The sequence below is a fragment of the Gymnodraco acuticeps genome, unplaced genomic scaffold (assembly GCF_902827175.1).
Source record: "Gymnodraco acuticeps unplaced genomic scaffold, fGymAcu1.1, whole genome shotgun sequence".
NCBI lineage: Eukaryota > Metazoa > Chordata > Actinopteri > Perciformes > Bathydraconidae > Gymnodraco > Gymnodraco acuticeps.
In genome coordinates, this window is record NW_022990255.1 from 1,910 (window position 1) to 28,769 (window position 26,860).

A 26,860-nucleotide genomic window follows, 5' to 3' on the forward strand; every position below is an offset into this window, starting at 1 on the left:
ATGGGGATGCTGGTTCCGCTCCTGGATCTGATCCGGTCCGGAGACTCCAGCGCTCAGAGCCACTCCTGCGCCTGCGTCTGCCTCCTCGCTCCTCAGGTGGGTGCAGAAGGATTTAAGGTCTTTAACTTGTTTAATAATTATTATTCTCTCGGTGTCTGGCTGTTACATATTTGTACAGATATCTTTATTGTGGGAAGCAGTATTTCAATCTCTCTGTCTGTACACACAAACTGAAAGATTGACAATAAAGTTCACTTTTTTTTGGTGCAGAGGTCGAACAGAGAGGCTGTCATGTTGGAGGGAGTGAAGCCTCTGCTGGCTTTAGCCAAATCCTACGACCCTCGAGAGCAGCAGGTGGCCTCCTGGGCTCTGCTGCACCTCACACACTCAGGTGGGTCACTTCCTTTAAAGGTCCCCTCTTATACTGTTTTTTCATCAATATATTATAGGTCTCAGATATATACAGAAGCCTGTCTCTGATTGGCTGAAACACCAAACAGATCATTGTCGCATTACCCTAATCCCCTCTGTTTCAAAAGTGCTGATTCTCTGTCCTGTTACTGTCAGATGAAATAAGGAGCCCCTCCCCACGCCCCTCTGAGAGACATTTGGTTACAAAGAAACTCAATGGTGCTCTAGGAGGAGATGCAGGTGATAAGGTGGGGGGGGGGGGGGGGGGGGGGGGGGATTACCTTGGTTGCTGATTGGCTAATGGTTACACAAGACCAAACATCGTTATGACATCATAAAGTGGCCAAATCTGATCAGCTCATTTTCAGACAGGTTTTATAGAAATGGATCAAAAAGAGAGAGAATCTTTGTTCCTGAAACTTTTCAGAGTCTCTTTCCACAGAGGGGGACACTGTTGATGTAGAAGAGACATGAAGAAGAAGGGGACACATGTTGATGTGAAGAGACATGAAGAAGAGGGGACACATGTTTGATGTAAAGAGACTGAAGAAAGAGGGGACACATGTTGATGTGAGGAGACATGAAGAAGAGGGGACACATGTTGATGTAGAAGAGACATGAAGAAGAGGGGACACATGTTGATGTGGAAGAGACATGAAGAAGAGGGGACACATGTTGATGTAGAAAGAGACATGAAGAAGAGGGGACACATGTTGATGTAGAAGAGACATGAGAAGGACACATGTTGATGAAGAAGAGACAGAAGAAAGGGGACACATGTTGATGTAGAGAGAGACATGAAGAAGAGGGGACACATGTTGATGTAGAAGAGACATGAAGAAGAGGGGACACATGTTGATGTAGAAGAGACATGAAGAGATGGACACATGTTGATGTAAAGAGACATGAAGAAGAGGGGACACATGTTGATGTAGAAGAGACATGAAGAAGAGGGGACACATGTTGATGTAGAAGATACATGGAGAAGAGGGGACACATGTTGATGAAGAAACATAAGAAGAGGGGACACATGTTGATGTAGAAGAGACATGAAGAAGAGGGGACACATGTTGATGTAGAAGAGACATGAAGAAGAGGGGACACATGTTGATGTAGAAGAGACATGAAGAAGAGGGGACACATGTTGATGTAGAAGAGACAGAAGAAGAGAGGACACATGTTGATGTAGAAGAGACATGAAAGAGGGGACACATGTTGATGTAGAAGAGACATGAAGAAGAGGGGACACATGTTGATGTAGAAGAGACATGAAGAAGAGGGACACATGTGATGTAGAAGAGACATGAAGAGAGGACACATGTTGATGTTAGAAGGACATGAAGAAGAGGAGACAACATGTGATGTAGAAGAGACATGAGAAGAGGGGACACATGTTGATGTAGAAGAGACATGAAGAAGAGGGGACACATGTTTGATGTAGAGAGACATGAAGAAGAGGGGACACATGTTGATGTAGAAGAGACATGAAGAAGAGGGGACACATGTTGATGTAGAAGAGACATGAAGAAGAGAGGACACATGTTGATGTAGAAGAGACATGAAGAAGAGGATTTTGCATAATAGGTGACCTTTTAATCCTCACAGATTGAACAAAAGCAGATGTGTTTTTCTGTTGTTGCTCCTCTCTCTCTCTCTTCCTCAGATTGGTCCAGGAGGCTGCTGGGTGATGCGGGGGGGTTCCCGGTTCTGGTTCTGCTGCTGCAGGGCTCAGACTCAGAGGTCCAGTTCTACAGCTGCTCCGCCCTCTGCAACATCTCTTCTGCTCGGGAGCTCCACCGGAAGCTGCTGAGCATCGGGAGTCACTTCCTGTTGAAGTCCCTGCTGACGCTCGCCTCCTCCTCCGTGCAAAAGGTAACGTTGAGTTTCTCCTTCCTGATTACAATTGGCAAGTCTTATCTATATCTGTAAATGATATACTATCATATGTATATACAGTATATTATAAGCCTATATTCCTGCTACTGCAACATGTTTATAAATGGTGTTTTGTTGTTGTTTAGAAGTCGATGCAGGCGTGCAGATGCCTTCAGACTCTCTCACAGAATGGTACATATGTTCCCATTACACTTTGCTGATGCTTTTACCATTTAAATAACAATAAGTGCATGTAACCATGAAGATGCAAACTCAAAAAGTGTCTATACTAGATGTGAGAAAATGAATATAAATACATTTTTACCACTGAAGATAGTACTTTTTAACTAAAGTAACTTTTTTAATTTCCCATAATATGTGTATTTAGCGTGGACTGTGTGTTGTTGTGTGAAGTGTTTTTCCAGCAAGGCAAGTTTATTTATAAAGCACCTTTCAACACAAGGCAATTCAAAGCGCCCTCCAAAAAAACAAAACAAGCTAATATAGAATAACACAGATATTAAATACATGGATACAAGTTACAGTGCAGTGTAAGATATGAATAGTTCAATTATAAGCAGCGTCAAAAAGAAAAGTCTTCATCCTTGATTTAAAAGTACTCAGTGTTTCAGCAGACCTGCAGGTTTCTGGGAGTTTGTTCCAGATATTTGGAGCATAATAACTGAACTCCTCCATGTTTGGTTCTGACTCTGGGGACAGAAAAGTGCACCGTACTTTAACAACAAACTCCTCCTAGGGATTTTATCCAATCGTCTTCAAATCTTGACAGTAGCATCTCAAGACCTGGCAGATGAAAAGTTAGTGGCGCCCATTTTGACTCTCGCCTGATGGCTATGTGATCCCTTTCCATGGAAGGTGATTATCTCCTAACGCCAGCTGACAGGCTCCAAACGGCCCAAACGTCACATGATGGTTAATGCTTCGGCCCCGAACAGCTCATCTCCAAATCTGAGGGGCCGAAACACGATATTGCTGTGACACCAATGGTGTCAACAGTCTTTACGTTTGGTGTCAATGATGATGAAGTCCAAGCTCTGTAACATGAATGGCATGTCCCCCAAAGAGTTTATGGAAATCAGAAACAGTCATAATTGTCTATGATAAACTGTGTAGCCATAATAGAGGCACTCAGAGACTTAATGTCCCCTTTAAACCCACCGTATGTAATCCCACAGCCGTGACCGCATACAATAATGTACTGTATTATAAACACTTTGTAATCTAGAGCCTTGGCTATTAATCATAAGATTATAATATCATATTTTCCAGTGTTCCCTAAGTGATATACTTAAGTATAACATAAAAGTACTTCAGTATTTCCATCTTATTCATCTTTATACTTTTCTAAATCACTTAATCTCACAGGTCAATATTTTACTTTTTACTCAGTTACGTTTTTCTTACAGCTTTAGTGACTTCTTTTAGATATACTGTACACTTTGTACTAACCATAACCGTAACCCTATCATACCATAATTAGGTGATTTTAAATGTGAGTTTTCATTAACTTGTGTCCGTTAATGGGTTTAGAAATCTTCCTACTTCTCAAGATAAATAAACTATTTGTTAGTGAAACCCTGACAGCGAGGATTTTTTACCAAAGTTTCGCAGATAATAATTACGCATTTCTATTTAAGTGAGGTTTTAAATGTTTGTGTTGTTGAATTAAAAGCACATCACATAAGGCATATATACATTTTCAGTTTTTATTTGACTCTATTGAGGTGAGTGGCACCATGTTTCAGTCAATACAATTACATGTTCCGCTCTTCACCTACACATTCTGAGTATTACAGTCCCAGAATATTTGACCAGCTTCTATGAACACATTTAAAAAATATAAACATATATAATGGAATTGAATGTGTACAGTGAGACAAATATAAAAACACCATTTTATATTTCATACCATGGGTTGTTTTATTTATGAAAGTGTTGATTAAACATACAATGGATAAATAGAAGTACTTTAGTAACCAAAATGTGATACAGTAAATCATGTATACTGTATATGTTTACACAGTGAGGCACACGCGTACAAAAATAGATTTGAATTTTTATTTTATTTTTAAATCAAATCTTTCTAATCCTAATTTTAATCCTAATTGTATCAGGAAAATTAGTTGCGGGCGAACCTGAGCTCCAGGAGAAACCCCAAAAGTGGAAGCGGGGTACGGTGGCCCTGAAGTGCAAGTCAAAACAACATTTCACAAAACACTTCAACATTTCACATTTTACGGAAAGGGTATTCCTTTAGGGAGAACACTTCTTGTTTGTGATTGGACAGAGCCAGCCAGAGAAGAACTGCTGTGATTGGTTGTTTTTGCTGCCAGTCAAGAAATGACGCTTCGTGATTGGTCAGCACCCGGCCGACAGCACCACGTATTTCCTGTTTGGTACTGTTCAGCTGTTTCTTCACGAATTGTAAACTGAGTTGGAAAGAATGGAAGAAGAGATGGAACGAAGGATATACATACGATGTTATCCTCGACATGCTGTCAACCCATCACGACATCTACATGTCCCTTAGAACCAGGGGTGTAGTGCTGCCGGATCGCCGCTCCGGTTGTTAGCATCTGGTTAGCTAGCTATGCCAACGTACATAAGGAGTTGTTTCTACAACAAGGTGTAGGAGAGTCCTCTCCTGTCAGACTGAGAGGATCTTATAACTACAGCTCAGTAATAATAATAATAATAATATTAATAATAATAATACATTTGATTTATATAGCACACTTTAAACATAAAAGGATCAAATAAATAAAGTCAGTGAGGTGTCCTCAGTCCTAACTCTTTAAACCGCGCTTTCAGGGTTCTAAGCAGGGGTGTAGTGCTATTTTTATAATTGCAGGAGCGCACCTAGACCAACAGATCAGCAACATATGGACATAGGTTACTATATCAAAAGTGTGCAAATGTATTTAGAATCCTGTCCATGTGACCCTTTTGTTAGTGGGTGGTGGACCTCACATCCTCTAGGGGGGGTCCGGGGGCATGCTCCCCCGGGAATATGATTTTTTAAAAGTTAAAGTTAAATTCAATCTGGTGCACTTTGAGAGCAAAGTTAGGGACTACATCTATGGATACATCTCTCAACAACACCCATGTGAAACAGTACTGTAACCAGAAGTACTTTTTCTTTAAGCATATCTTACTAATCACTCCCCTTTTAAACTGTATTTTAGTTTTACTGTCCTATAGAATGAGTTGGAATTATTTCATACCTATTTATTCTCTTATTTTTTATAATGATAATAAAAAGGTGTGCTTTGGAAATACTTGTTTACATAAATGGTGACCAAACCGTTTGAGACCCACTGAGATAGCTTAGACTAAAGTTATCTATCTAAACACTCAGAGAGTCCTTTAGCTCACTGAGCTGTAGTTATAAGATCCTCTCAGTCTGACAGGAGAGGACTCTCCTCCACCTTGTTGTAGAAACAACTGCTTATGTACGTTAGCATAGCTAGCTAACCAGATGCTAACAACCGGTAAAGCGGTGCTCCGGCAGCTGTGACTACCTGATTTGCATCTCTGCCCGATTTGCATTGCGCAAGCGCGAGATGGTCCGCTATATTAGACAGCTACATACGGCAACCCAAATAGGACCTTTGTTTCGCAAAGCAGACGTTTTTCTTCCAAAAAACCCGACAACATTAATCTGAACGAGAGAGAGAGTTATTGTTATTACAACGTGACTTCACTATTATTTAACAAATACTTTTATTGGGTTGATTACATTCTTAGAATAAGTGAGAAATTGATTTATCTTCTGTTAGACAGTTATCATACTGAAGACATATTTACTGTGAATGTATGCAAAAATGTTTGGCATTAATAATTTATATGTAATTACATTAACTATGAATGTTAACATTTTATTTCAAATTAAATACAATTACATAAAAGATTTTCCATTTAAAAAAAAAAAGTTGATTCAAGAACACATCTCTGTTAGATCAGTAGTTTTCTTATATTACAATTATTGCTAAATTTGAAAGGTCTTTACCAGCTTTGGAATTATATATATATATCGTTGAGATTAATGTTGTCAAGTTTTTTTAGTTTTCTTTTTCTGCTTTGCCAAACGCCACTGTCAAGTGTCCTATTTGGGTTGCCGTATGTAGCTGTCCAATATGGCGGACCATCTCGCGCTTGCGCAATGCAAATCGGGCAAAGATGCAAATGGGGTAGTCACAAGCACTACACCCCTGGTTCTAAGGGACATGTAGATGTCGTGATGGGTTGACAGCATGTCGAGGATAACATCGTATGTATATCCTTCGTTCCATCTCTTCTTCCATTCTTTCCAACTCAGTTTACAATTCGTGAAGAAACAGCTGACCAGTACCAAACAGGAAATACGTGGTGCTGTCGGCCGGGTGCTGACCAATCACGAAGCGTCATTTCTTGACTGGCAGCAAAAACATCCAATCACAGCAGTGCTTCTCTGGCTGGCTCTGTCCAATCACAAACAACAAGTGTTCTCCTTAAAGGAATACCCGTTCTGTAAAATGTGAAATGCTGTAGTGTTTTCTGAAATGTTGTTTCGACTTGCACTTCAGGAACACTGTATGCGGGGGAAGATCCAACAATACATTACATTTATATAGCGCTTTTCTTGAATTCAAAGACGCTTTGGAGGGTGGAGTGAGGTGAGGGAAATGGAGGAGGGACTTATTGTTGATGTGTTTTTTTTAATCCTTATTAATATGGATTTCTGGAAAACCTGAGCTCCAGGAGAAAACCCTATCTGAGCAAAAAGTGAAGGAGGGGGTGAGGAAGGAGGTGAGGGAAATGGAGGCAGGGAGTTACTGTTGTCCAGCTGGAGCTGAATCACCAGAAGCTTTCTCCATCTTCTCTGAGGAGGTGTTTCTCGTGCCTTTGGCTTTCTTCCTCATCTCCTTCTCTTGCATCTTGCTTATCATTTTCTGCAAGGCAACGTCTCTATCCTCAGTCTCCCCCCTTCTGTGAGAGAAGAAACCTCTGCTCTTATTCTTCATGTGAAGACAGAGGTCTTCCAGAAGTTTCTTTTCCTCCTCCATCTTTTTCTCAGTCGTTGCCCAGCTCAGTCTTCTATGAGCCAGGTCGTCCCTCTGCTCCTCCACCTGTTTCAGTTGTGTCTCCGTCAGATGAAGCTTGGTCTCCATGCTCTGGTGTTTCTGGGCCAGGTCTTTGGAGAGCTTCTTCTTCTGCTCTTCCAATTGGTTTTCCAACTGCTTGACATCCGTCTCCTTGCTTTGGACAAACTGCTCCCAGTTCAGCTGTTTTTCAGCCAGGTCTTTGGAGAACTTCTCCTCCTGCTCTCTCATCTGTTCTTTCAGCTGTTTGACGGCCGTCTCCCAGCCCAGGTTATTCTCGGCCAGGCGATCTTTCTCCTTTTCCACCTGCTTTAATTTAGCCTCCACCTGTTTGAACTCAGTCTCCAAGGTCAGGGTTACCTTGGCCATGTCGTTATTTTCCTGAGTCACCTCATTTAGTGTTGTCTCCATCTGTTGCTTCTCAGTCTCCCAGGTGTGACTCTTATCGGCCAGGTCTTTAGAGAACTCTTCCTCTTGCCTTTTCAACTGGGCCTCCATCTGTAGGAATTCCGTCTCCAAGGTCTTGTTTCTACTGGCCTGGTAATTGTTCTTCTTCTCCACCTCTTTCAACTTCATCACCATCTCTTGCTTCTCACTCTCCCAGGTGAGAGTCTTTTCGGCCAGGCTCTTGGTGACCTTTTCCTCGCATTGAAGGAGTTGTTCCTCTCTTCTCTGCAGCAGGTTTAAAGTCACCAGGTTGGCCTCGCTGTGTTGGTCTGAGAGCTTCTGTTTCTGTGTCTCATACCATGCCACTGTGTCTTCCAGCTGCTCTTTGTGTTGAAGCTCTGCAGCTTCCATCTTCTCCTCCAGACCGCTGTTTCTATCCTCCAAGATGGTCACACACTCAAGGAGTTCTTCCCCTTTTCTTATCAGCTCTTTCATGGTCTCCCCTTTCCTCATCCTCAGTTTGATGATCTCTGGGTCACACTGCAGGGGAACATCATTGTTCTCGCTGTCAGATGTCGCCTGGTCCTTCTCGTCCGAGACATTTCCTTTCTCTGCCTCATGCCTTGCCACAATTTGGTCCAGCTGCCTCTTGTGTTGGCATTCTGCATTTTCAATATTCCCATTCAGACGTGAGATTTCTGCCTCATGCTCCATGATGGTGTCAACCAGCCTTTTGTTCTCTTTGTGGAGCCCTGAGTCCCTGTAGCTCAGGAGCTCCTCGAGACGTTTGACCTTGTCTTTTTGTTTGCGCATACTGTGGCAAAATGTTGTCCTCTCGTCCTGAAATGCCCCACGATACTCCTCCAGGCCGTTTATCTGGCCGTTTCTGCAGTGGACCTGCCTGTAAGCTCGATCCGCTTCAGCTCCATGGTCGAATGGCCTGGGGTTTCCCCTGTTGTTCTGGTGGCTTCTTCTATCCATGGCACCGTCTGTAGACTTGTGTTGTGCGTAGGTAGAATAATATATTTCTCTTTGGAAGAAGTGTTCTGTGTAGAAGTCTGCGAAGGTGGTCTGAATGCGTGTCACCACTTACAGCTCTGGAGTGAAGAGTGTGGAGTGAATGCACATCACAGCCCTTGCAGTCTTCCTTCAGACTCCTGTGACATCATCATGACATCACAGATCTCTTTGATCTTCTGTGACATCATCATGACATCACAGATCTCTTTGATCTTCTGTGACATCATCATGACATCACAGATCTCTTTGATCTTCTGTGACGGAACATTCATCAAAGCCAATGATGTCATCGCTTCAGTGTGTCAGGATGTCATAAGTGATGTCACTGAAATAGTTTGGTTTAGACTTATGGTGTTGCCATGGAAACACAAACTCGCAATAATCATTATAAAAACAGAAACAGTACAAACTAAACAAAACAATAAACAACAATAAAACCCGATGTTGTCACAAGTCAAAAGTACATAGTCCAAACGTCACATGATAGTTAACGCTCCGGCCCTGAACAGCTCTACGTCAAATCTGATCATCTCATCATATTGCCATGGAAAGACGAACTCGCCATGAAGCACGATGTCGACGTAACTCAATGGTAAATGGTCCAAACACCACCAAACTTCAGATGGCCGTTAATGTTAGAGCCCTCAACTCCTCTCTGATAACGAGGCAGCCCTCCAGACATCTGAGCCAATTGTGAGTCTTCACCGCACGCCGTAGCCGTGATGTGGCGCCCATTTGGAGGCTCGCTTGAAGGCTATGTGATGGAGCTGGACTGTGTGTTGTTGTGCGTAGATCTGATCCAGGAGCAGCTGATGGAGCTGGACTTTGTGTTGTTGTGCGTAGATCTGATCCAGGAGCAGCTGATGGATCCGGACTGTGTGTTGTTGTGTGTAGATCTGATCCAGGAGCAGCTGATGGATCCGGACTGTGTGTTGTGCGTAGATCTGATCCAGGAGCAGCTGATGGAGCTGGACTGTGTGTTGTTGGATGTAGATCTGATCCAGGAGCAGCTGATGGAGCTGGACTGTGTGTTGTTGTGTGTAGATCTGATCCAGGAGCAGCTGATGGAGCTGGACTGTGTGTTGTTGTGTGTAGATCTGATCCAGGAGCAGCTGATGGAGCTGGACTGTGTGTTGCCTCTGCAGCCCCTGCTGAAGACATCCTCTGCTGAGTGGAGAGAGTCGGCCGTCACACTGCTGTCTGCGCTGACTTCACACACACCGAACAAAGTGAGGTTTCCTCCACAGCGGGATCATTATAATATTCATTGTTAAACATTAGTGGTTAGATCATGGTGTAGGAGCCAATTAACACGGTCACTATAAAGGTACGAACCTATGTTTGTGGTTAGAGGTTCCGCCGGAAGGCCATACAGTTTTTGACCACACACGGAGAACACACACACACACACACACGGAGAACACACACACACACACACACGGAGAACACACACACACACTGAGAACTCACACACACGCGGACCACACACACACACACGGAATTACAAACATGGAAAAGGTATTGTGTGAACCGTAATATCGTGTACGGTGAATGAGAGAAAGAAGCAAGTTAAATGGAAACCAGTGAAAGGAAATGCATGGACTGTATCGAACTGGAAACTTTGTTTCAGACTTTTATTCAGCAGCAAACTTTGTGTCAATTGCGCAACATAGCGGATCCTCAGAGGCTGAAAGCGTTGGCTTGGCCTCTACACACGCATGTGGTTACGACCATAGACTGTATATATAAATGGACGTAGTGTCCGTGACGTCACCCATAGGATTCTGCAGAGTTGCCGAGAAGCCCTTAGTAGGCGGAGTCGGCCACTAACGGCTCGACAGTGACGTCAGAGTCTAATCCCGCCTTCTCCAAATAAGGGCAAAGAGGCGGAGCCGAGGCGGGACCTGCTGCCTCCGAACTGGAAGTAAACAGAGCTAGCTCAGGCTAAGAAGCTAAGCTAACATGCATACCAAGTTACTGCTAACAGTGTAGTTCCCCTATATAAACGTTACCTTCATAATCAAATGAGACAATCTGCAAGAGAATTAGCTCTATTTTGTTATTCTTAATGCTTGTCATTCACACGTTGAGAAAAGACGGACTCCACCGCCCGGACCTAACGGAGCCGAAGTGGGCTAGCTCCGGGACGCCGGCTGGAGCTAGCCCCCTGCGGCTCCGTTAGCTCCAGCGGCCACCACTGGGATAATTGGGTCCCCTATAAACATTTGCTCCCGTTTAGCATTATGGGCGTCATAGCCATCGACTATAAAAGTCTTACCCAAGGCTGAATCATAAACTAAAATGTATATGTATGCATAAAGTGTTACGTCCTTAGCTGGCTAATAAGTAACAAGCTAAGCTACCAAGCACACAAACACCTGCGAACGGGGTTAACATGTATAATATTATCATTTTAGACTTCTTGGAAGTTCTGTTAGTACATTCAAGCGCACAGCATGACATTTTAATTGTCTGGTATTTGTAACAATATTCCCTAAAAAGCACAATCACCACGAACACGGCTAAAGCTAAAGGGTCAAGTACAGTACTATGACTAACTAACGTTGTAGCCTCTATGGTTGTAGCCTAGCAGAGTGGACAAGTTGCTGTTAGCTGACAGTGAGGCATGTACGTGTCCATCAAAGTGACCGCGCCCTAATTTATGCAAACACTTTAAGAGCTAATATAAATAAAAGGGTCGTGTTAGAAAACAATTCACTCACAGATTCATAATCATGAAGGTGGAATCTAACTATATCGATAATAATATTTATTGCATCCATGGGTAGAAACATGTTTTTTTCTGCTGTAAAGTTGAGCATTTTATCATGGGGGTCTATGGAAATGGCTCCTTTCTGCAGCCAGTCCCTAGTGGCCCATGTATGAACTGCAGTGTGTGGCACTTCCGTATTGGCGTCCCGGCTGTTCCCCAGAGTTTGCCGCTTAGCCTCTACACATGGATTAATAACGACACAATGGGCTTCAGACGTGAACGCCTCCTACCTAACAAGAGCCACAGATTCAACACGTTTATATGATGTCTTTGTCGATGTTTGGCGACTCCTTGTGGCGGTTTAGTGTCTCTTGTTTGTCATATTCTGTCTTTTCTGTTGTTTCTCTCTTTTTGGTCATTCTGCCTCTTTTTAGACTTCGTCTTTTTTGGTTGTGTTAATAGACATTTTTCGCCTCTTTGTGACTTCTCGTTGTTGTGTCTCATTTCGGTGGTTCTGCATCTCTTTGCAGTCGTTTTGTTTCTCTTGGACTTTTTAAATGTTGCATATCTTTGTAGAACATCGTCCTCTTAGAATCATATTCTCTATCGTTTGTTCTTTGATCTAGTTTTTGCATATTTTTTCGGCCATTCTGAATCTTTTTGTAGACATTTGTGTTTCCTATCATTTGTGTTGTCTTGTGCCTTGTTTCAGTCGCTGTAGTCATTCGGAGTGTCTGTTCTGCATCCAGACATGTGGTTTTCCTAATGAGTTGTGTCCCTTAGTGACTTACCAACAAGAAATGTGAGCAATAGCTTCAAGCAGAGGTCATTCCAAAGAACAAGGATATTTCTTTGCCGGACATTCCTTCCTTTTTCATGACCTTGAACTAGTAATCAGTCGATGTCCAATCAAAACCATTTGCTGCTCTGTCTTTATCCCAGGTTTGATAATATCTCCCTGGTTTGATTGCAGGCCGTCCTGGTGAGCGAGGGTCTGCTGGAGGAAGTGGGTCAGCTGCTTCTTCATCCCACATGCAGCTCCGTCATCATCACACACAGCTGCAGGATCATCACTGACCTGAGCAGCTGCAGCGAGGGTCAGCAGGTAAAACTCATGATTTAACGCCTGCAGTAAAAATACACAACGCGCCTGAGTATAATCCGTCTTTGTTATCCAGGCTGTGATGGAGGCTCGCTGTTTGTCAGGACTCCTCGGCGCTCTTCTGTCTCCGTCTCTGACTGATGACACTTTAATACATCTGACGTCATGCTTGCAAAACCTCATGACACAACGTGAGGGACCTGGACTCAAACTAGTATTGGTCTGTTCTGGTTAGCTCTTTCTATGTGGGATCAAACCCAAAGACATCCTTTATCTGTTTTGTAATCAGCCATAATCCTTCACTTTCTTCTTCAGATCCACTTCAGTCTGAGTTGTCGGTCATGATAACATCAGAGCACGTTTCCAGACTTGTGAAGTTATCGGGACGATCACAAAACCCTCAGTTATCGTACAACAGTGCGGCCGTCATCAGCAGACTGGAAATGACAGGTAATGTTCTGTGAAAGTATGACGACCTGATAGAAGTAAACAGATTGGTTTATGAAACGGTGTCTTCATACTCTTCATCCAGGAGAGACGCTCCAGCTGCTGAAGCCTCACTACGTCGCCATGTTGGAGTACCTGTCGGTGCTTCTCCAAAATAAAGATTTAAAGTTCCAGCAGCTTGGCTTAGTGACGATATCCAACCTCAAGACAGGTTTGTATTCGTTCTACCCTCGGGCGTCACTTTGTGTTGAAGTTCTTTTGGACTCTTTTGGACTCATGTGTTTTACTGTGTTCTAATCCTGGCTCCTTCTGGATGGTTTGCACTGTAGACATTCTGCATCCTTTTGTGGTCAATTTCTCTTTCATTTTTGGTGTTTTGTTCATTGTTTTGATCCTTTTTAGTAGTTTTGCATTTCTTTTTGGTCATTTTGCATCTCCTATTAGACTTTGTGTCTTTATGGTTATATCCGGTCTCTTTTTGGTTGCTTTACGCTTTGGCAGACGTTTTGCATCTCTCTTTGTTATTGTATTCCCTTTTCCTACTTCGGTCTTGTTTTGGCCTTTTTGGTAAACCGTTAAAGGTCCCAGGTCATGGCCATTTCTTCTGATCATAATTCCATTGTTGAGGTCTACTAGAATAGATTTAAACTCACATTGGTTTCTCATCCAGCGTCTCTGTAAAGTACACTGAACAAAAATATAAACGCAACACTTTTGTTTTTGCTCCCATTTCTCATGAGATGAACTCAAAGATCTAAAACATTTTCTATAAACACAAAATAACCATTTCTCTCAAATATTGTTCACAAATCTGAAGAAATCTGTGATAGTGAGCACTTCTCCTTTGCCGAGATAATCCATCCCACCTCACAGGTGTGGCATATCAAGATGCTGATTAGACAGCATGATTATTGCACAGGTGTGCCTTAGGCTGGCCACAATAGAAGGCCACTCTGAAACGTGCAGTTCTATTTCGTCCCTACTGACCACCAGAGGCGGTGCTTTAGCACTGGATGTGTCCATCGCGCGCATGCGCAGCTCGAGTACCAATACCAACAAAGTCACCTGTGACCCACGTGACACCGGCTATATCAGTCGGTGTCGTCAGTGGATCTGTTCCTTTCATCTTCTCGCTGCGCGAGAGTACCTTGGCTACATTTTTTGTAGCCTACAGCGTTCGTTCGGTTGGAATATTTGTTAAGGATTCTCTGCAAACAGCTGGCTGCGTGCAGCTTCGCGACTCATCCAGTCGGGGCCGCGGGTTTACCCGTCCTCCAGGAGCTGTGGCTGGCTGCGCAGAGACTTCGTTCGAACAGGTTGGTGTCGGCTTGGTTGGTGATGGCAGTGTTTTCGCTCCCTCTCCCAGCCTAGTTGTCCCGTTACTGTCTATTTAGCTTTTTGGGCTTGAACTTTTATGGTGACGGAGGTGTTTCCGCTCCCTCTCCCAGGAGTTGCCCTTGCTGTGCTTTTGTACTTATTCTGCAAACTTCATTAGCATTGAGCTAGTTAGCAGTAGCGCTGCAGGCCTGTGGTCAGGTGCCCTCAGCCTCAGTGCAGGGTCACAGATGGGCTGCTCTGTAGGGCCTACGACGCAGCAGCACGCATGGGTCGTATCGGGAACTCCCTCTCCCATCTAATGCTGGCCGTCTCCGCCTCGCTGCAGCAGGCTCCGGCCGAGCCTTCTTTGCTGGGCCTCAGTGATGCATCACTGCAGGCCTTTGCCCTAATGACTAGGGAATTGGGACGAGTTATGTCCTTTCTGGTACAGACTCGTCGCAAGGTTTGGCTGGCCCAGTCACCACTGACGGAGACATGTAGGAGAGTCCTCCGTAGCGTGCCAGTCGTGCCAGGGGAGCTGTTTGGGTCAGCTGCCCTGGAGGCGCTGGAGCGCGCTGCCCAAGCTAGGCAGACCAGGCAGCAGCTCTCGGGTCTTTGCAGACCCGTGGCCACTCCCAGCAGGCCCAGGGGCCGCTCTAGCAGCCACCGGCTTACAGGGGTGGTCTGCAGAGGTCCCAGCGGCCCACTCAACCGGCCGATGACTTTCGTGCCCCAGGTCGCCTGGCTTCCAGGCGGCCTCGTGCTTCAGAGCCTTACCGGCGCCCCCCAGGGGGGGCTAGGCCCTGAAGTCCCGAGGCCGGTCGTCGGCTGTTTTTCCCAGCAGCAGCTCAGCTACTGGGCTGCCTGTACTTCCGACCCTTGGGTGATTTCCACCCTAACCCAGGGCTACGAATTGCAGTTCCGACGCCGGCCCCTAGCCTTCGGCCGGGTCAGTATGACAGTTGTCAAAGACCCGGCGAAGGCCTTAGCTCTGGCCCAAGAGTTGTCCGTCCTCTTGGCCAAGGGCGCAATCGAGCCAGTGGACCCCCTGATTCAGGGCGGGGGGTTCTACTCGGCGTACTTTCTTGTGAGCAAGAAAGTTGGCGGATTCCGTCCAGTTCTGGACCTCAGAGGAATCAACAGATTCTTGAAGGTACTGCCCTTCCATATGCTAACCACAGCAGACACCCTTCGTGTTGTCACACAGGGGGAGTGGTTCACAACCGTGGACTTGAGGGACGCCTACTTCCACGTGCCAATTGCATCCCATCACCGGAAGTTCTTGAGGTTCGCCTTTCAGGGCCGACATTATCAGTTCCGGGTGCTTCCCTTTGGTCTCTCCCTCTCTCCAAGGGTGTTCACCAGGGTTGTAGCGGCAGCGCTCGCTCCCCTACAGGCACAGGGCATGAAGGTCCTGCCATATCTGGACGACTGGCTGGTTTGCGCGCCGTCCCGGGCCCAAGTGGCCCAGGATACGGCGCGCCTCTCATCCCATGTAGCCCGGTTGGGCCTAACAGTGAACGCCGGGAAGAGTTGCCTGGACCCTTCCCAACAGGTCACTTACCTGAGGATGGTCCTAGACTCGGTCGCCATGAGGGCCTACTTGACACCTCGTCGTGTGGACGACATTTCCCACCACCTTCGCATCTTCAGACTGGGCAAGAGGGTGCCTTACATCCAGTTCCTCCGGCTCTTAGGCAGACAGATAGCTGCCTCAGCCGTTGTGCCCTTGGGCCTGCTATCACTGCGCCCCATGCAGATGTGGCTGAACAACTTTCGCTTGGACGCCAAGCGGCACAGCACAAGAGAGTCAGGGTGTCTCAGCGGTGCCTCCACTCTCTGTCCCGCTGGAGGGACAGGGCCTATCTTCTGATGGGTGTGCCTATGGGCGCCATCCCATCCCGCCGGGAGACGGTCGCTGTGGATGCATGTCTCTCGGGGTGGGGTGCGGTGTGGCAGGGCAGGACTGTGCAGGGGCAGTGGTCTGCCCAGGAAGGTGCACACCATATCAATGTGCTGGAGCTGCGGGCTGTGTTGCTCGCACTCATGCACTTTTTACCCCAACTGGCGGGCAGGCATGTGCTCATTCGTTCGGACAACATGTCCGCCGTTGCCCAAATCAACCACCAGGGGGGCACCAGGTCCACACAGCTGCTCCGTGTTTCACAGAGCCTCTTGCCTTGGGCGCTCCCCCGCCTCGCCAGTCTGCAGGCAGTCTTTCTGCCAGGAGACCTGAATCAGGTCGCAGATTTCCTCTCACGGCGCAAGCCTCCACCGGGGGAGTGGAGGCTTCACCCAGAGGTGGTGGAGACAATTTGGAGCCTTTTCGGCAGGGCCGAGGTGGACCTCTTTGCCTCAGAAGAGTCGAGGCACTGCCCCCTCTGGTTCTCCTGGACGGAGGTGACCAGCCCGTTGGGTCAGGATGCCCTGGCGCACGACTGGCCGGACACTCTCCTGTATGCCTTCCCGGCGCTGCCTCTGATACTGCAGACGCTTCAGAGGGTCCTTACTCAGGGGCACAGGCTCCTTCTGGTCGCCCCCCGCTGGCCGGGGAGAGTCTGGTTCCCACTGCTGCGCAGTCTCTGCTGCAGCCCACCTTGGCGTCTCCCCGACAGGAAGGACCTTCTGTCTCAGCTCAAGGGTCAGATCTGGCGTCCCGACTCTCACCGCCTTCAGCTCTGGGTTTGGCCTCTGCAGGGCCCAACCCACTGTTGAGCGGCGTTACGGCATCAGTCAGGGAAACTATCCTGAATGCCAGAGCTCCATCCACTCGGGCACAGTATGAGTGCAAATGGAAGCTCTTCTCCCACTGGTGTGTGAGTAAGGCTGAGAATCCGGGGCATTGCCCCGTGGCCACCATTTTGGAGTTCCTGCAGTCCCTTCTGGAGAGTGGATGTTCTCACTCCACTTTGAAGGTGTATATGGCTGCGATCTCTGCCCGACATGTCGGAGTCGATGGCGCCACAGTGGGGCGCCACAGGTTGGTGTCCCTCTTTCTAAGAGGGGCTATACGGCAGCGTCCCCCTAGCACCCCAAGGGCCCCGGCTTGGGACCTGACCCTAGTGCTGAATGCCCTATCATCTCCGCCCTTCGAGCCCCTGGCCCAGGTCGGGCTTAAGTGGCTGTCCCTGAAGGCAGCATTTCTGCTTGCCGTAACCTCAGGGAAGCGAGTCGGAGAGCTTCATGCCCTCTCCGTAAGCAGTACATGCCTGAGGTGGAACTCCGATGACTCGGGCGTTACCCTCTGGCCGAATGTGGCGTTCCTGCCCAAGGTGCTTCCACTAGCCCACTCCAATCGGCCTATCCAGCTGGCACGCTTTAACATTCCACAGGAGAGCGGCACACCTGAGTTGCTGTGCCCTGTGCGTGCCCTGAGGGCGTATATTGATGCTACAGCCGGTATACGGCAGTCAGAGCAGCTCTTCGTTTGCCATGGCGGCACTAAGAAGGCCACAGCCTCGCCGCGTCCCGCCGTCTCAGGGAGGAGAAATCGGCGGAGCTGCAGCTGAGAAAAGATTGAGTGTGTGTGTGAGGAAGTCTTCGTTACGTCACTTGGTTCCCGGAAGAAACAAATGGAAAAAGAGAAATGTCCAAGGAGGCGTTCTGGGGCAGCACAGACAGGTCTTCTCTGTGTTAGAGTTGTACTCGCTACAGGGTGTACTTTGAGGGTTTGTGACTCTGCAGACCGTTACATGCAGAACAAGCTTCATAACACAAGGGGACGGGTAATAACCAGAAAAGCACGACATGGGACCTTTAATAATCAGTAGGCTAGGGTTTTCCCCTTTTCTCTGTTACTTTTTTAGACGAAGTAAATGTGTTTCTCCTACATTTTAAATTGTCTGCCGTGCGAAACAACCTTTCTAAAAGCGTCCTCATTATTTAGTGAACGTTTCTTGATCCATTTTAAACCGTAGTGGGGACAAGATCCACCAAAAGCAGCTCAAAGTACTGCAGCCATTCACACCATCTTATCATAGTAGATATCTTAACAAATGAATCACTACCAGGCCTTGAGATCCAGGAGGTTTGAGTCTTGTGTTTCCCTGCAGATGGAGACTTCTCCTCTCTGTTGTCTGGCGGCGAGGTGGAGGATCAGCTCCGGACGGTTCATGATCAGACGGAGGAAACCAGACGGCTGCTGCAGACGATCCAGCCTCCATCTCCTGTTCACCCTTTACAGCCTCCACACAAACACTGAGAGACGAGCACTGAGAGCAGCACTGAAGAAGAAGCAGCTTTTCTCCATGTTTCAAAGTGTTTATTAGTTTTTATGCTTACAGTCAACAACAAATTAAGTGAAAAACAAGGCAGAGAAGCGGCATAGTATCAACTCTTAACACGTGATAGTTACAAGCAATCGGATATTTAGGATTGGATACATTTGTTTTTTATATATGCTTTTCTTATAATAAACTCTCTTAAACTTCTACGCCTCCAAACGTTGCTTTGTAAAGCGAATGCGCGCGATATCAAACAGAGAAGACTGTTAGTGCAATAAAGAATCCGTGCATCGAGTTCTCTAAAACAACACTCACTAAAACTGAAGCAAAGTCTTTGGAAACTAAGTTCCTTAGCAGCTTTGAAATATGTGATTGCTATACGTCACAAAATCAACAGGTAGGAGAGGAATTTACACGGGTACAATTTAACTCTTGTGTGCTAACTTCATAGCACTAATCTAAAAGTGGAAAACTAAGGAAGGAAAAGTACTTGGACACATCAGGAATAAGCAAAAAGCATATGGCTAACATGATTGTAAGAAGAGCTATTCCTATTACTTCACACTCTCCATCGTCTCCACTGTCTACATGGTTATTACTGTATATGTTCTGCACTGAAAGGAAGCAGTAAAGAACTTGCCCAGTATTTGTGCCACTGGTTACACACACAGAGAAAAAGTGAAGCTGACGTCTCAGTGAGAGGCGAGGCTGGAATCTTGCATGCTCACGCTTACATTTCAGTGTGCAGAAACATGGCTGAGCTGCAGGAACTCACGGAGAAAACACAGCTCTCCAATCAAGTGTGTGAACGTCTGTGCAGCTGCTCAGATGACCTCTGCAGGGACACACACAGAAACATTATTTTCAAAGTTTCAGAGCAGCTTAAGAGATAAGAACATGTATGATCCATGTTGAGACTTTCCATTAGGGGGACATGCAGGGAAAGGAGAGGCTGTCCACACACCATGGAGCTTTATTACTTTGAACACTGTCAGGTGTTGTTACATTACATTACATTGCATTTAGCTGACGCTTTTATCCAAAGCGACTTACAATAAGTACATTCGACCAGGAAGACACAACCTTGAAGAAAACAGAATCATATAAGTATATCAGGTTTCATAGAGCCAAACATTTCAAGTGCTACTCAACTGGCTTTAGGTAATCCAGTCCTTTATTGGTATAAAAGTGCTTCGTTAATAGTTCTATCGCTCGAAGTGGAGTCGAAAGAGATGAGTTTTCAGTTTGCGCCGGAAGATGTGCAAGCTATCTGCCGTCCTGATGTCAATGGGGAGCTCATTCCACCATCTTGGAGCCAGGATAGCAAACCCACGTGTTTTCGCCGATGGGAACTTGGGTCCCCCTCGCAGCGAGGGCGCAACGAGTCGTTTGGCTGATGCAGAGCGTAGTGCACGCGCTGGGGTGTACGGTTTAACCATGTCCTGGATGTAGGAAGGGCCAGATCCATTCGCAGCACGGTAAGCAAGTACCAGTGTCTTGAAGTGGATTCTAGCAGTTACCGGAAGCCAGTGAAGGGAGCGGAGGAGCGGAGTGGTGTGGGAGAATTTAGGAAGGTTGAAAACCAGACGAGCCGCTGCATTCTGGATGAGCTGCAGAGGTCGGATGGCACATGCAGGTAGACCAGCCAGGAGGGAGTTGCAGTAGTCTAGGCGTGAGATGACGAGAGCCTGGACCAGAACCTGAGTCGCTTTCTGAGTCAGCTGGGGACGTATCTTCCTGATGTTGTAAAGCGTGTATCTGCAGCAGCGGGTTGTAGCAGCGATGTTTGCAGTGAAGGACAGGTTGTTATCTAGGGTCACACCCAGATTCCTTGCAGTCTGAGTCGGGGAAACAACTGAGGTGCCGATGTTGATTAGTTCAGGTCAAGAGTTGGACAATCTTTTCCCGGGAGGAAGAGCAGCTCAGTCTTGTCAAGGTTGAGCTTGAGGTGGTGAGCAGACATCCACTGAGAGATGTCAGCTAGACAAGCAGAGATGCGTGCGACGACCTGGGTCTCTGAGCGAGGAAAGGACAGAATTAATTGGGTGTCGTCAGCGTAGCAGTGGTAAGAAAAACCATGCGGGCTAATGACTGATCCGAGCGAGTTTGTGTACAAGGAGAAGAGGAGGGGACCAAGAACAGAGCCCTGAGGGACCCCCGTAGTTAATTGACAAGGGTCGGACTCAGACCCTCTCCAAGTCACCCTGTAGGTACGGTCTTTCAGGTATGAGGTGAGGAGGGAAAGTGCAGAGCCTGAAACTCCAAGTTTTTGGAGAGTGCGAAGGAGGATCTGATGATTCACCGTGTCGAATGCAGCAGACAGGTCCAACAGGATGATGACAGAGGAGAGGGATGCAGTTTTGGCAGTGTGCAGTTCCTCCGTGACAGCAATGAGAGCAGTTTCTGTGGAGTGACCTGCCTTGAAACCAGACTGGTGCGGATCCAGAAGGTTGTTCTGATTGAGATAACAGGAGAGTTGTTTAAAGACAGCGCGTTCAAGTGTTTTAGACAGGAACGGGAGGAGAGAGACAGGCCTGTAGTTCATAACATCATACGGGTTGAGAGTGGGTTTCTTTAGGAGAGGGTTTACTCTTGCCTCCTTGAGACTGTTTGGAAAGTGACCAGAAGTTAGAGAAGTGTTGATGAAATGGGTGAGAAACGGTAGAATATCAGGAGCGATAGTCTGAAGGAGGTTTGAAGGGATAGGGTCCAGAGGACAGGTGGTAGGGCGGGCAGAGGTAATGAGGGTAAGAACCTCACTTGGAGAGAGAGGGGAAAAGGAGGTTAGTGTGTTGGTGGAAGGAAGGTCTGGTGACCCAGCGGTGAGTAAAGGTGAGTCAGAAAAAGAAGAGCGAATATCATTAACCTTTTTTTCAAAGTGGGTAACAAAGTCGCTTGACAGAAGTGAGGAGGGGGGGAGGAGCTTTTGGAGGGTCCAAGAGGGTGGAGAAGATGGAAAATAGTTTTTTAGGATTGGAATAGGAAGATTGGATCTTATCTTGAAAGAAAGTGCTTTTTGCCTGAGAGATCGAAGCAGAGAAAGAGGAGAGGAGAGCTTGATAGGTTAGGAGGTCGTCACGGTGTTTGGATTTCCACCATTTCCGCTCTGCTGCCCTAAGGACGGTTCTATTAGCACGCAGTGCATCATTTAGCCAGGGAGCCGGAGGGGACTGACGAGCCTGCCGAGATGTCAGAGGACAGAGCGAGTCCAGAGTGGATGAGAGAGTAGAGAGGAGAGTTTCTGCAGCAGAGTTTGGAGGCAGTAGTTTGAACGAATCAGAGGAAGGGAGGGCTGAGAGCACCGACGAGGCAAAGGTAGAGGGAGAGAGGGAGCGAAGGTTACGGCGGACAAGTGTAGGATGGGAAGAGATTAGTTTGTTATGTTTGGAAAGGGGTAGAGAGAATGAAATGAAGAAGTGATCGGATGTGTGGAGCGGGTTTACAGAGAGGTTAGAAGTAGCGCAGTTCCTTGAGAATATGAGATCAAGGACATTGCCAGCTTTATGAGTCGGTGGGGACGGAGAGAGTGAGAAAGCAAAGGCGGTTAACAGAGATGTTAGTTCGTCTATCTTCCCCATCTGGAGGTTGAAGTCTCCGAGAAGTACAGCGGGAGGGCCAGTTTCAGGGATGTGTGAGAGGAGATGATCTAATTCCTCCAAGAAGTCCCCCAAGGCGCCTGGTGGACGGTAGAGAACAACAATGGTTAACTGTATAGGATGGGTTACTGTGACGGCATGGAACTCAAAGGTGGAAGGAGTAAAGTTAGGTAGCTTGAAGAGGGAAAAGCTCCATTTGGGAGAGAGCAGGAGACCAGTGCCACCTCCTCTGCCAGTGGGTCTGGGTGTATGGGAGAAGGAATATGCAGTGGAGAGAGCTGCTGGGGTGGATGTGTTGAATGGAGTAATCCAGGTCTCAGTGAGAGCAAGGAAATCCAGAGACTGCAGGGAGGTGTAGCCAGAGATGAAGTCAGCCTTAGGAACAGCTGACTGGCAATTCCACAGGCCACCTGAAACTAGATGTTGGATCTCAGTGGAGCATGTGGGATAGACGAGAGCAGGCCGGTTATAGCGTTTAGGAGATACACGGGGCCAGTGATAATTGCGAGAAGACACATGAACAGGAATGGAGAAAATACACATGATTATAGCATGAGGGGCTAAACAACAAAAGTAAAAATTAAAAACACCAACGATACTTAGCTCAATCAAAGTAGGATTTGCCTCCTCTTTGCCTCCCTCGTGACTCCTGTAGGACTCTAATGTTGTGTGACGAAGACTTGGTAAGATAACATTTCGCATTAATAATAACTTGGAAGAAAACGTACTGATATTTTTGTCTTGTTTTGTCCCTATTTTAGTCGTTTAGCAATTTCTCTCCTTAGACTTTGCGTCTCTTTGAGGTTAAAACGTACTCGTTCATTTGACAAGAGTTGTTAACTACGGAGGAGCATAAGGGTCACGTGTGAATATGTTGGTACGATCTGACCAATAGTGAACTTTTTGTATTAGTTCTGCGATTAAAGTCTTATAAAAATGAAATCACATGTTGCCCTAATCCTCTAATTAATGATGGTGTTGAAACAAATGGACAACTGTTTGAATCAAGTCGTTAGCGGACCGGTTGAGATGCAATTTGGATGGAATGAATCTGCCGTGACGCTGTCATTTACTCTCAATAAACCCTTGTTCAAGTTGGACATGTCCCTGGGGGTCTTCACTAAGTGTTATGGAGTCAAAATACCCTGCAGACTGCAAGTGTCCTAGGCTCTTTGTATGTTGGATAAACTGACATTACATGCTTTTGGCCAGGGGTGTCAAACTCTACTTCACCGTGGGCGACATTAGCATTATGGTTGCACTCAATGGGCCGGTTGTTGTTACTTTAAGACTATAAATATATATCAAATAATATTATATGACATGATTGTTTCTGCATTGGATTATTATCGAATAGGGTAATAACTTCATAATGAACTACGTCTGAAAGCAGAAGTCTAGGGCAAATAATTGCAAGTCTCTGCAGTGCTCATGTCACAAAATGAGATGCATTGTGGGACATATAGTTTATGGGCAACGTGCTTCTGTAAAGCGGCATTTAACCGTATAAATTATATTCTTTCAGAGCTCTTACGGGCCACATAAAATGGGCCTTGAGTTTGACACCGCTGCTTTTGGCTGACAATCACCAGAGTGTTAATATCCAGTTCTGTCTCACCTGCTCGTTGGTGGGTCTGGATCTCCTCGAGGCCGCTGAGGGTCCGGAGGGAGCGTCGTTCTTTGAAGGCGACCACGGGAACACCGTCCTCCTCGTTGTTCAGGCCGGAGCTCTTGGTTCCCACCGGCAGCTTCACAGCCGCCTCGATAGAACCACGGAGAATCGGCTCTGTGTTCTCCTTTGGATGGGCTTCATCTGGCAGAATCCTCGCAGGAACAGATTTCTGTGTTCAGAAGGATTCATCATCAGAGAGAAGAACCCTTAAAAGGTCACCTACTATGCAAAATCCACTTCCTCATGTCTCTTCTACATCAACATGTGTCCCCTCTTCTTCATATCTCTTCTACTTCAACATGTGTCCCCTCTTCTTCATGTCTCTTCTACATCAACATGTGTCCCCTCTTCTTCATCAACATGTGTCCCCTCTTCTTCATGTCTCTTCTACATCAGCATGTGTCCCCTCTTCTCCATGTCTCTTCTACATCAACATGTGTCCCCTCTTCTTCATGTCTCTTCTACATCAACATGTGTCCCCTCTTCTTCATGTCTCTTCTACATCAACATGTGTCCCCTCTTCTTCATGTCTCTTCTACATCAACATGTATCCCCTCTTCTTCATGTCTCTTCTACATCAACATGTGTCCCCTCTTCTTCATGTCTCTTCTACATCAACATGTGTCCCCTCTTCTTCATGTCTCTTCTACATCAACATGTGTCCCCTCTTCTTCATGTCTCTTCTACATCAACATGTGTCCCCTCTTCTTCATGTCTCTTCTACATCAACATGTATCCCCTCTTCTTCATGTCTCTTCTACATCAACACGTGTCCCCTCTTCTTCATGTCTCTTCTACATCAACATGTGTCCCCTCTTCTTCATGTCTCTTCTACATCAACATGTGTCCCCTCTTCTTCATGTCTCTTCTACATCAACATGTATCCCCTCTTCTTCATGTCTCTTCTACATCAACACGTATCCCCTCTTCTTCATGTCTCTTCTACATCAACACGTGTCCCCTCTTCTTCATGTCTCTTCTACATCAACATGTGTCCCCTCTTCTTCATGTCTCTTCTACATCAACATGTATCCCCTCTTCTTCATGTCTCTTCTACATCAACACGTGTCCCCTCTTCTTCATGTCTCTTCTACATCAACATGTATCCCCTCTTCTTCATGTCTCTTCTACATCAACATGTATCCCCTCTTCTTCATGTCTCTTCTACATCAACATGTATCCCCTCTTCTTCATGTCTCTTCTACATCAACATGTGTCCCCTCTTCTTCATGTCTCTTCTACATCAACATGTGTCCCCTCTTCTTCATGTCTCTTCTACATCAACATGTGTCCCCTCTGTGGAAAGAGACTCTGAAAGTTTCAGGAACAAAGATTCTCTCTCTTTTTGATCCATTTCTATAAAAACCTTTTTTACCTTTTTTTGGCCACTTTATGATGTCATAACGATGTTTGGTCTTGTGTAACCATTAGCCAATCAGCAACCAAGGTAATTGAAGTGGAGGAACTTAATCGATATTGTATATTGTGATATTTAGAATTAAAAAAAGATGAACCAGTTTAGTGAAAGAGAAGCTTTTAGAAACTGGAGTTGGTTGTTAGTGAATGCTGGATGTGTCTCTAATGGCACGTTTCCACTGCAGGCCTCGCTCGGACTCGCTCGGTTTGGTTAGGCCTTATTAGGCCCGGCTCACTTTAATGCTGCGCTTCCATTACAGTTTAGGAACTGGGGCAGTTACTATAGTAACGTAGTGTAGGCGGAGCCGTGACGTCATCTTCAATGAGAGCCCCAGAAAAACAACATCAGCCGTTAGCTGTTAGCACTCAGAGCTCACAGCTCCTCATATCTGTTCAGAAACTAGACAAAAGTTAAACAAGTACAAACCACAGACTGCCTGTGTCATGGTGAATACAGTCGCTGGTTTATTTATGTCTGTAGGCCGTTGTTGTGAGTGTGGACGGTCGGAGCATATATAACGTTAGCTTAGCCAAGCTCCATTTAGAAAACACGCATTTTAAAAGGTTTTTCGCCTGCCGTCTGTCTGCAGACTTGTCAAAGCATTAATTCATGCTTTTTACTAACCGGTATCAGCATGTTGTTACTTCGGCATCATTTTGAAACGTGTATTACAATTAAATCACGGTCAAATATGTTCATCTTGTTGTAGTTGTAGCCCCCTTGCCAGCGATTCTCTCTCTAGTTTAGCATACTCAGCCCGACTCAGCCCGGTTGTTCCTGAAAAAGTAGCCCCGGGCCAAAACTAGGCCAAGTGGAAACGCAACCAAAAACGGGCCCCGCACGGCTCGGCACGCTTAAAGCGAGCTACCCGCTGCAGTGGAAACGCGCGTAAGAGCCCTGAGGGGGGGGGGTACTCACTGTATCTGGAGAGTCACTCCTTCTGGTTCTCCGCATGATCTCCTCAAGTCTCTGCAAAAGAAAACAGGTTTTATGCCAACACTGTCACGGCAGGACATTCGTGCAGCCATTCAGTTTTTTTCAATGTGGATATAGTTCACGTTAAAGCACAGATAGTCGTTTAGTTATCTCTACGTTTGAATCAGATGTTGTCAAACCTTTTTCCTCACTTGCCGCGCTGCCTCCTCTTTCTGAGCGATGATTTCCCGCTCTTGTTTCAACTGCTCTGCTTTCGCCTTTTTTTCGGCTTGTTCCTCCTCTCTCTGGATCAACAGGGAAGATAATGGGTTTTAATAAAAACTAAATGAAGTTGACATCCACCTTGATCTATTTTTAAATGTATATATTCATTCACATTGGTGTTTTCGAGGTATGGGGGTTACTTTAAAACACGTTTTCTGTTAGAATGACAAATAACCTGTAAACGAAAAAAATGTAATAAGAAACCTTATCTAAGTACCACAATATCGAATACAATGGCAAGACAAGAGAAAATTCATATTTTACATATTTATTGAGCATGTTTTAGTTTGAAGAGGCCCCGTTTTCCCTTTTCCTGTAGTATGTTTTATAGGTTTTAGTGCATGCAAAGTTTCGGATCATAATGACATCACTATGTAA

The 26,860-nt window shown here is 46.0% G+C and overlaps 2 protein-coding genes across 4 annotated transcripts in view; one reads left to right on the forward strand and one right to left on the reverse strand.

Moving 5' to 3' along the window:
* LOC117549047 (vacuolar protein 8-like) lies at positions 1 to 18,804 on the forward strand. The gene is made up of 10 exons (XM_034220621.1): positions 1 to 96; positions 271 to 391; positions 2,075 to 2,283; positions 2,433 to 2,478; positions 9,891 to 10,024; positions 12,482 to 12,613; positions 12,687 to 12,801; positions 12,926 to 13,060; positions 13,143 to 13,268; positions 18,427 to 18,804. The coding sequence occupies exons 1-10, from the start codon at positions 1 to 3 to the stop codon at positions 18,573 to 18,575; spliced, it is 1,263 nt and encodes a 420-aa protein (XP_034076512.1). The 3' UTR covers positions 18,576 to 18,804.
* Positions 18,619 to 26,860, reverse strand: part of LOC117549041 (ensconsin-like) — a 27,344-nt gene continuing 19,102 nt past the window's right edge. For all 3 annotated transcript variants that reach the window (XM_034220612.1, XM_034220613.1, XM_034220611.1), the window contains 4 exons: positions 26,398 to 26,502; positions 26,201 to 26,251; positions 23,812 to 24,034; positions 18,619 to 19,432 (listed from right to left, as the gene is read on the reverse strand). In XM_034220612.1, the coding sequence (XP_034076503.1) occupies positions 19,422 to 19,432; positions 23,812 to 24,034; positions 26,201 to 26,251; positions 26,398 to 26,502 (390 nt within the window). In that variant the 3' untranslated portion in view covers positions 18,619 to 19,421. The remainder of the gene's footprint in view (positions 19,433 to 23,811; positions 24,035 to 26,200; positions 26,252 to 26,397; positions 26,503 to 26,860) is intronic.

Coding starts and splice junctions, on each gene's coding strand:
- LOC117549047 (XM_034220621.1), top strand. CDS start 1: ATGGGGATGCTGGTTCCGCTCCTGGATCTGATCCGGTCCGGAGACTCC. Junction 2,284..2,432: donor CCTCCTCCTCCGTGCAAAAG/GTAACGTTGAGT, acceptor GTTGTTGTTTAG/AAGTCGATGCAGGCGTGCAG. Junction 13,269..18,426: donor GATATCCAACCTCAAGACAG/GTTTGTATTCGT, acceptor GTTTCCCTGCAG/ATGGAGACTTCTCCTCTCTG.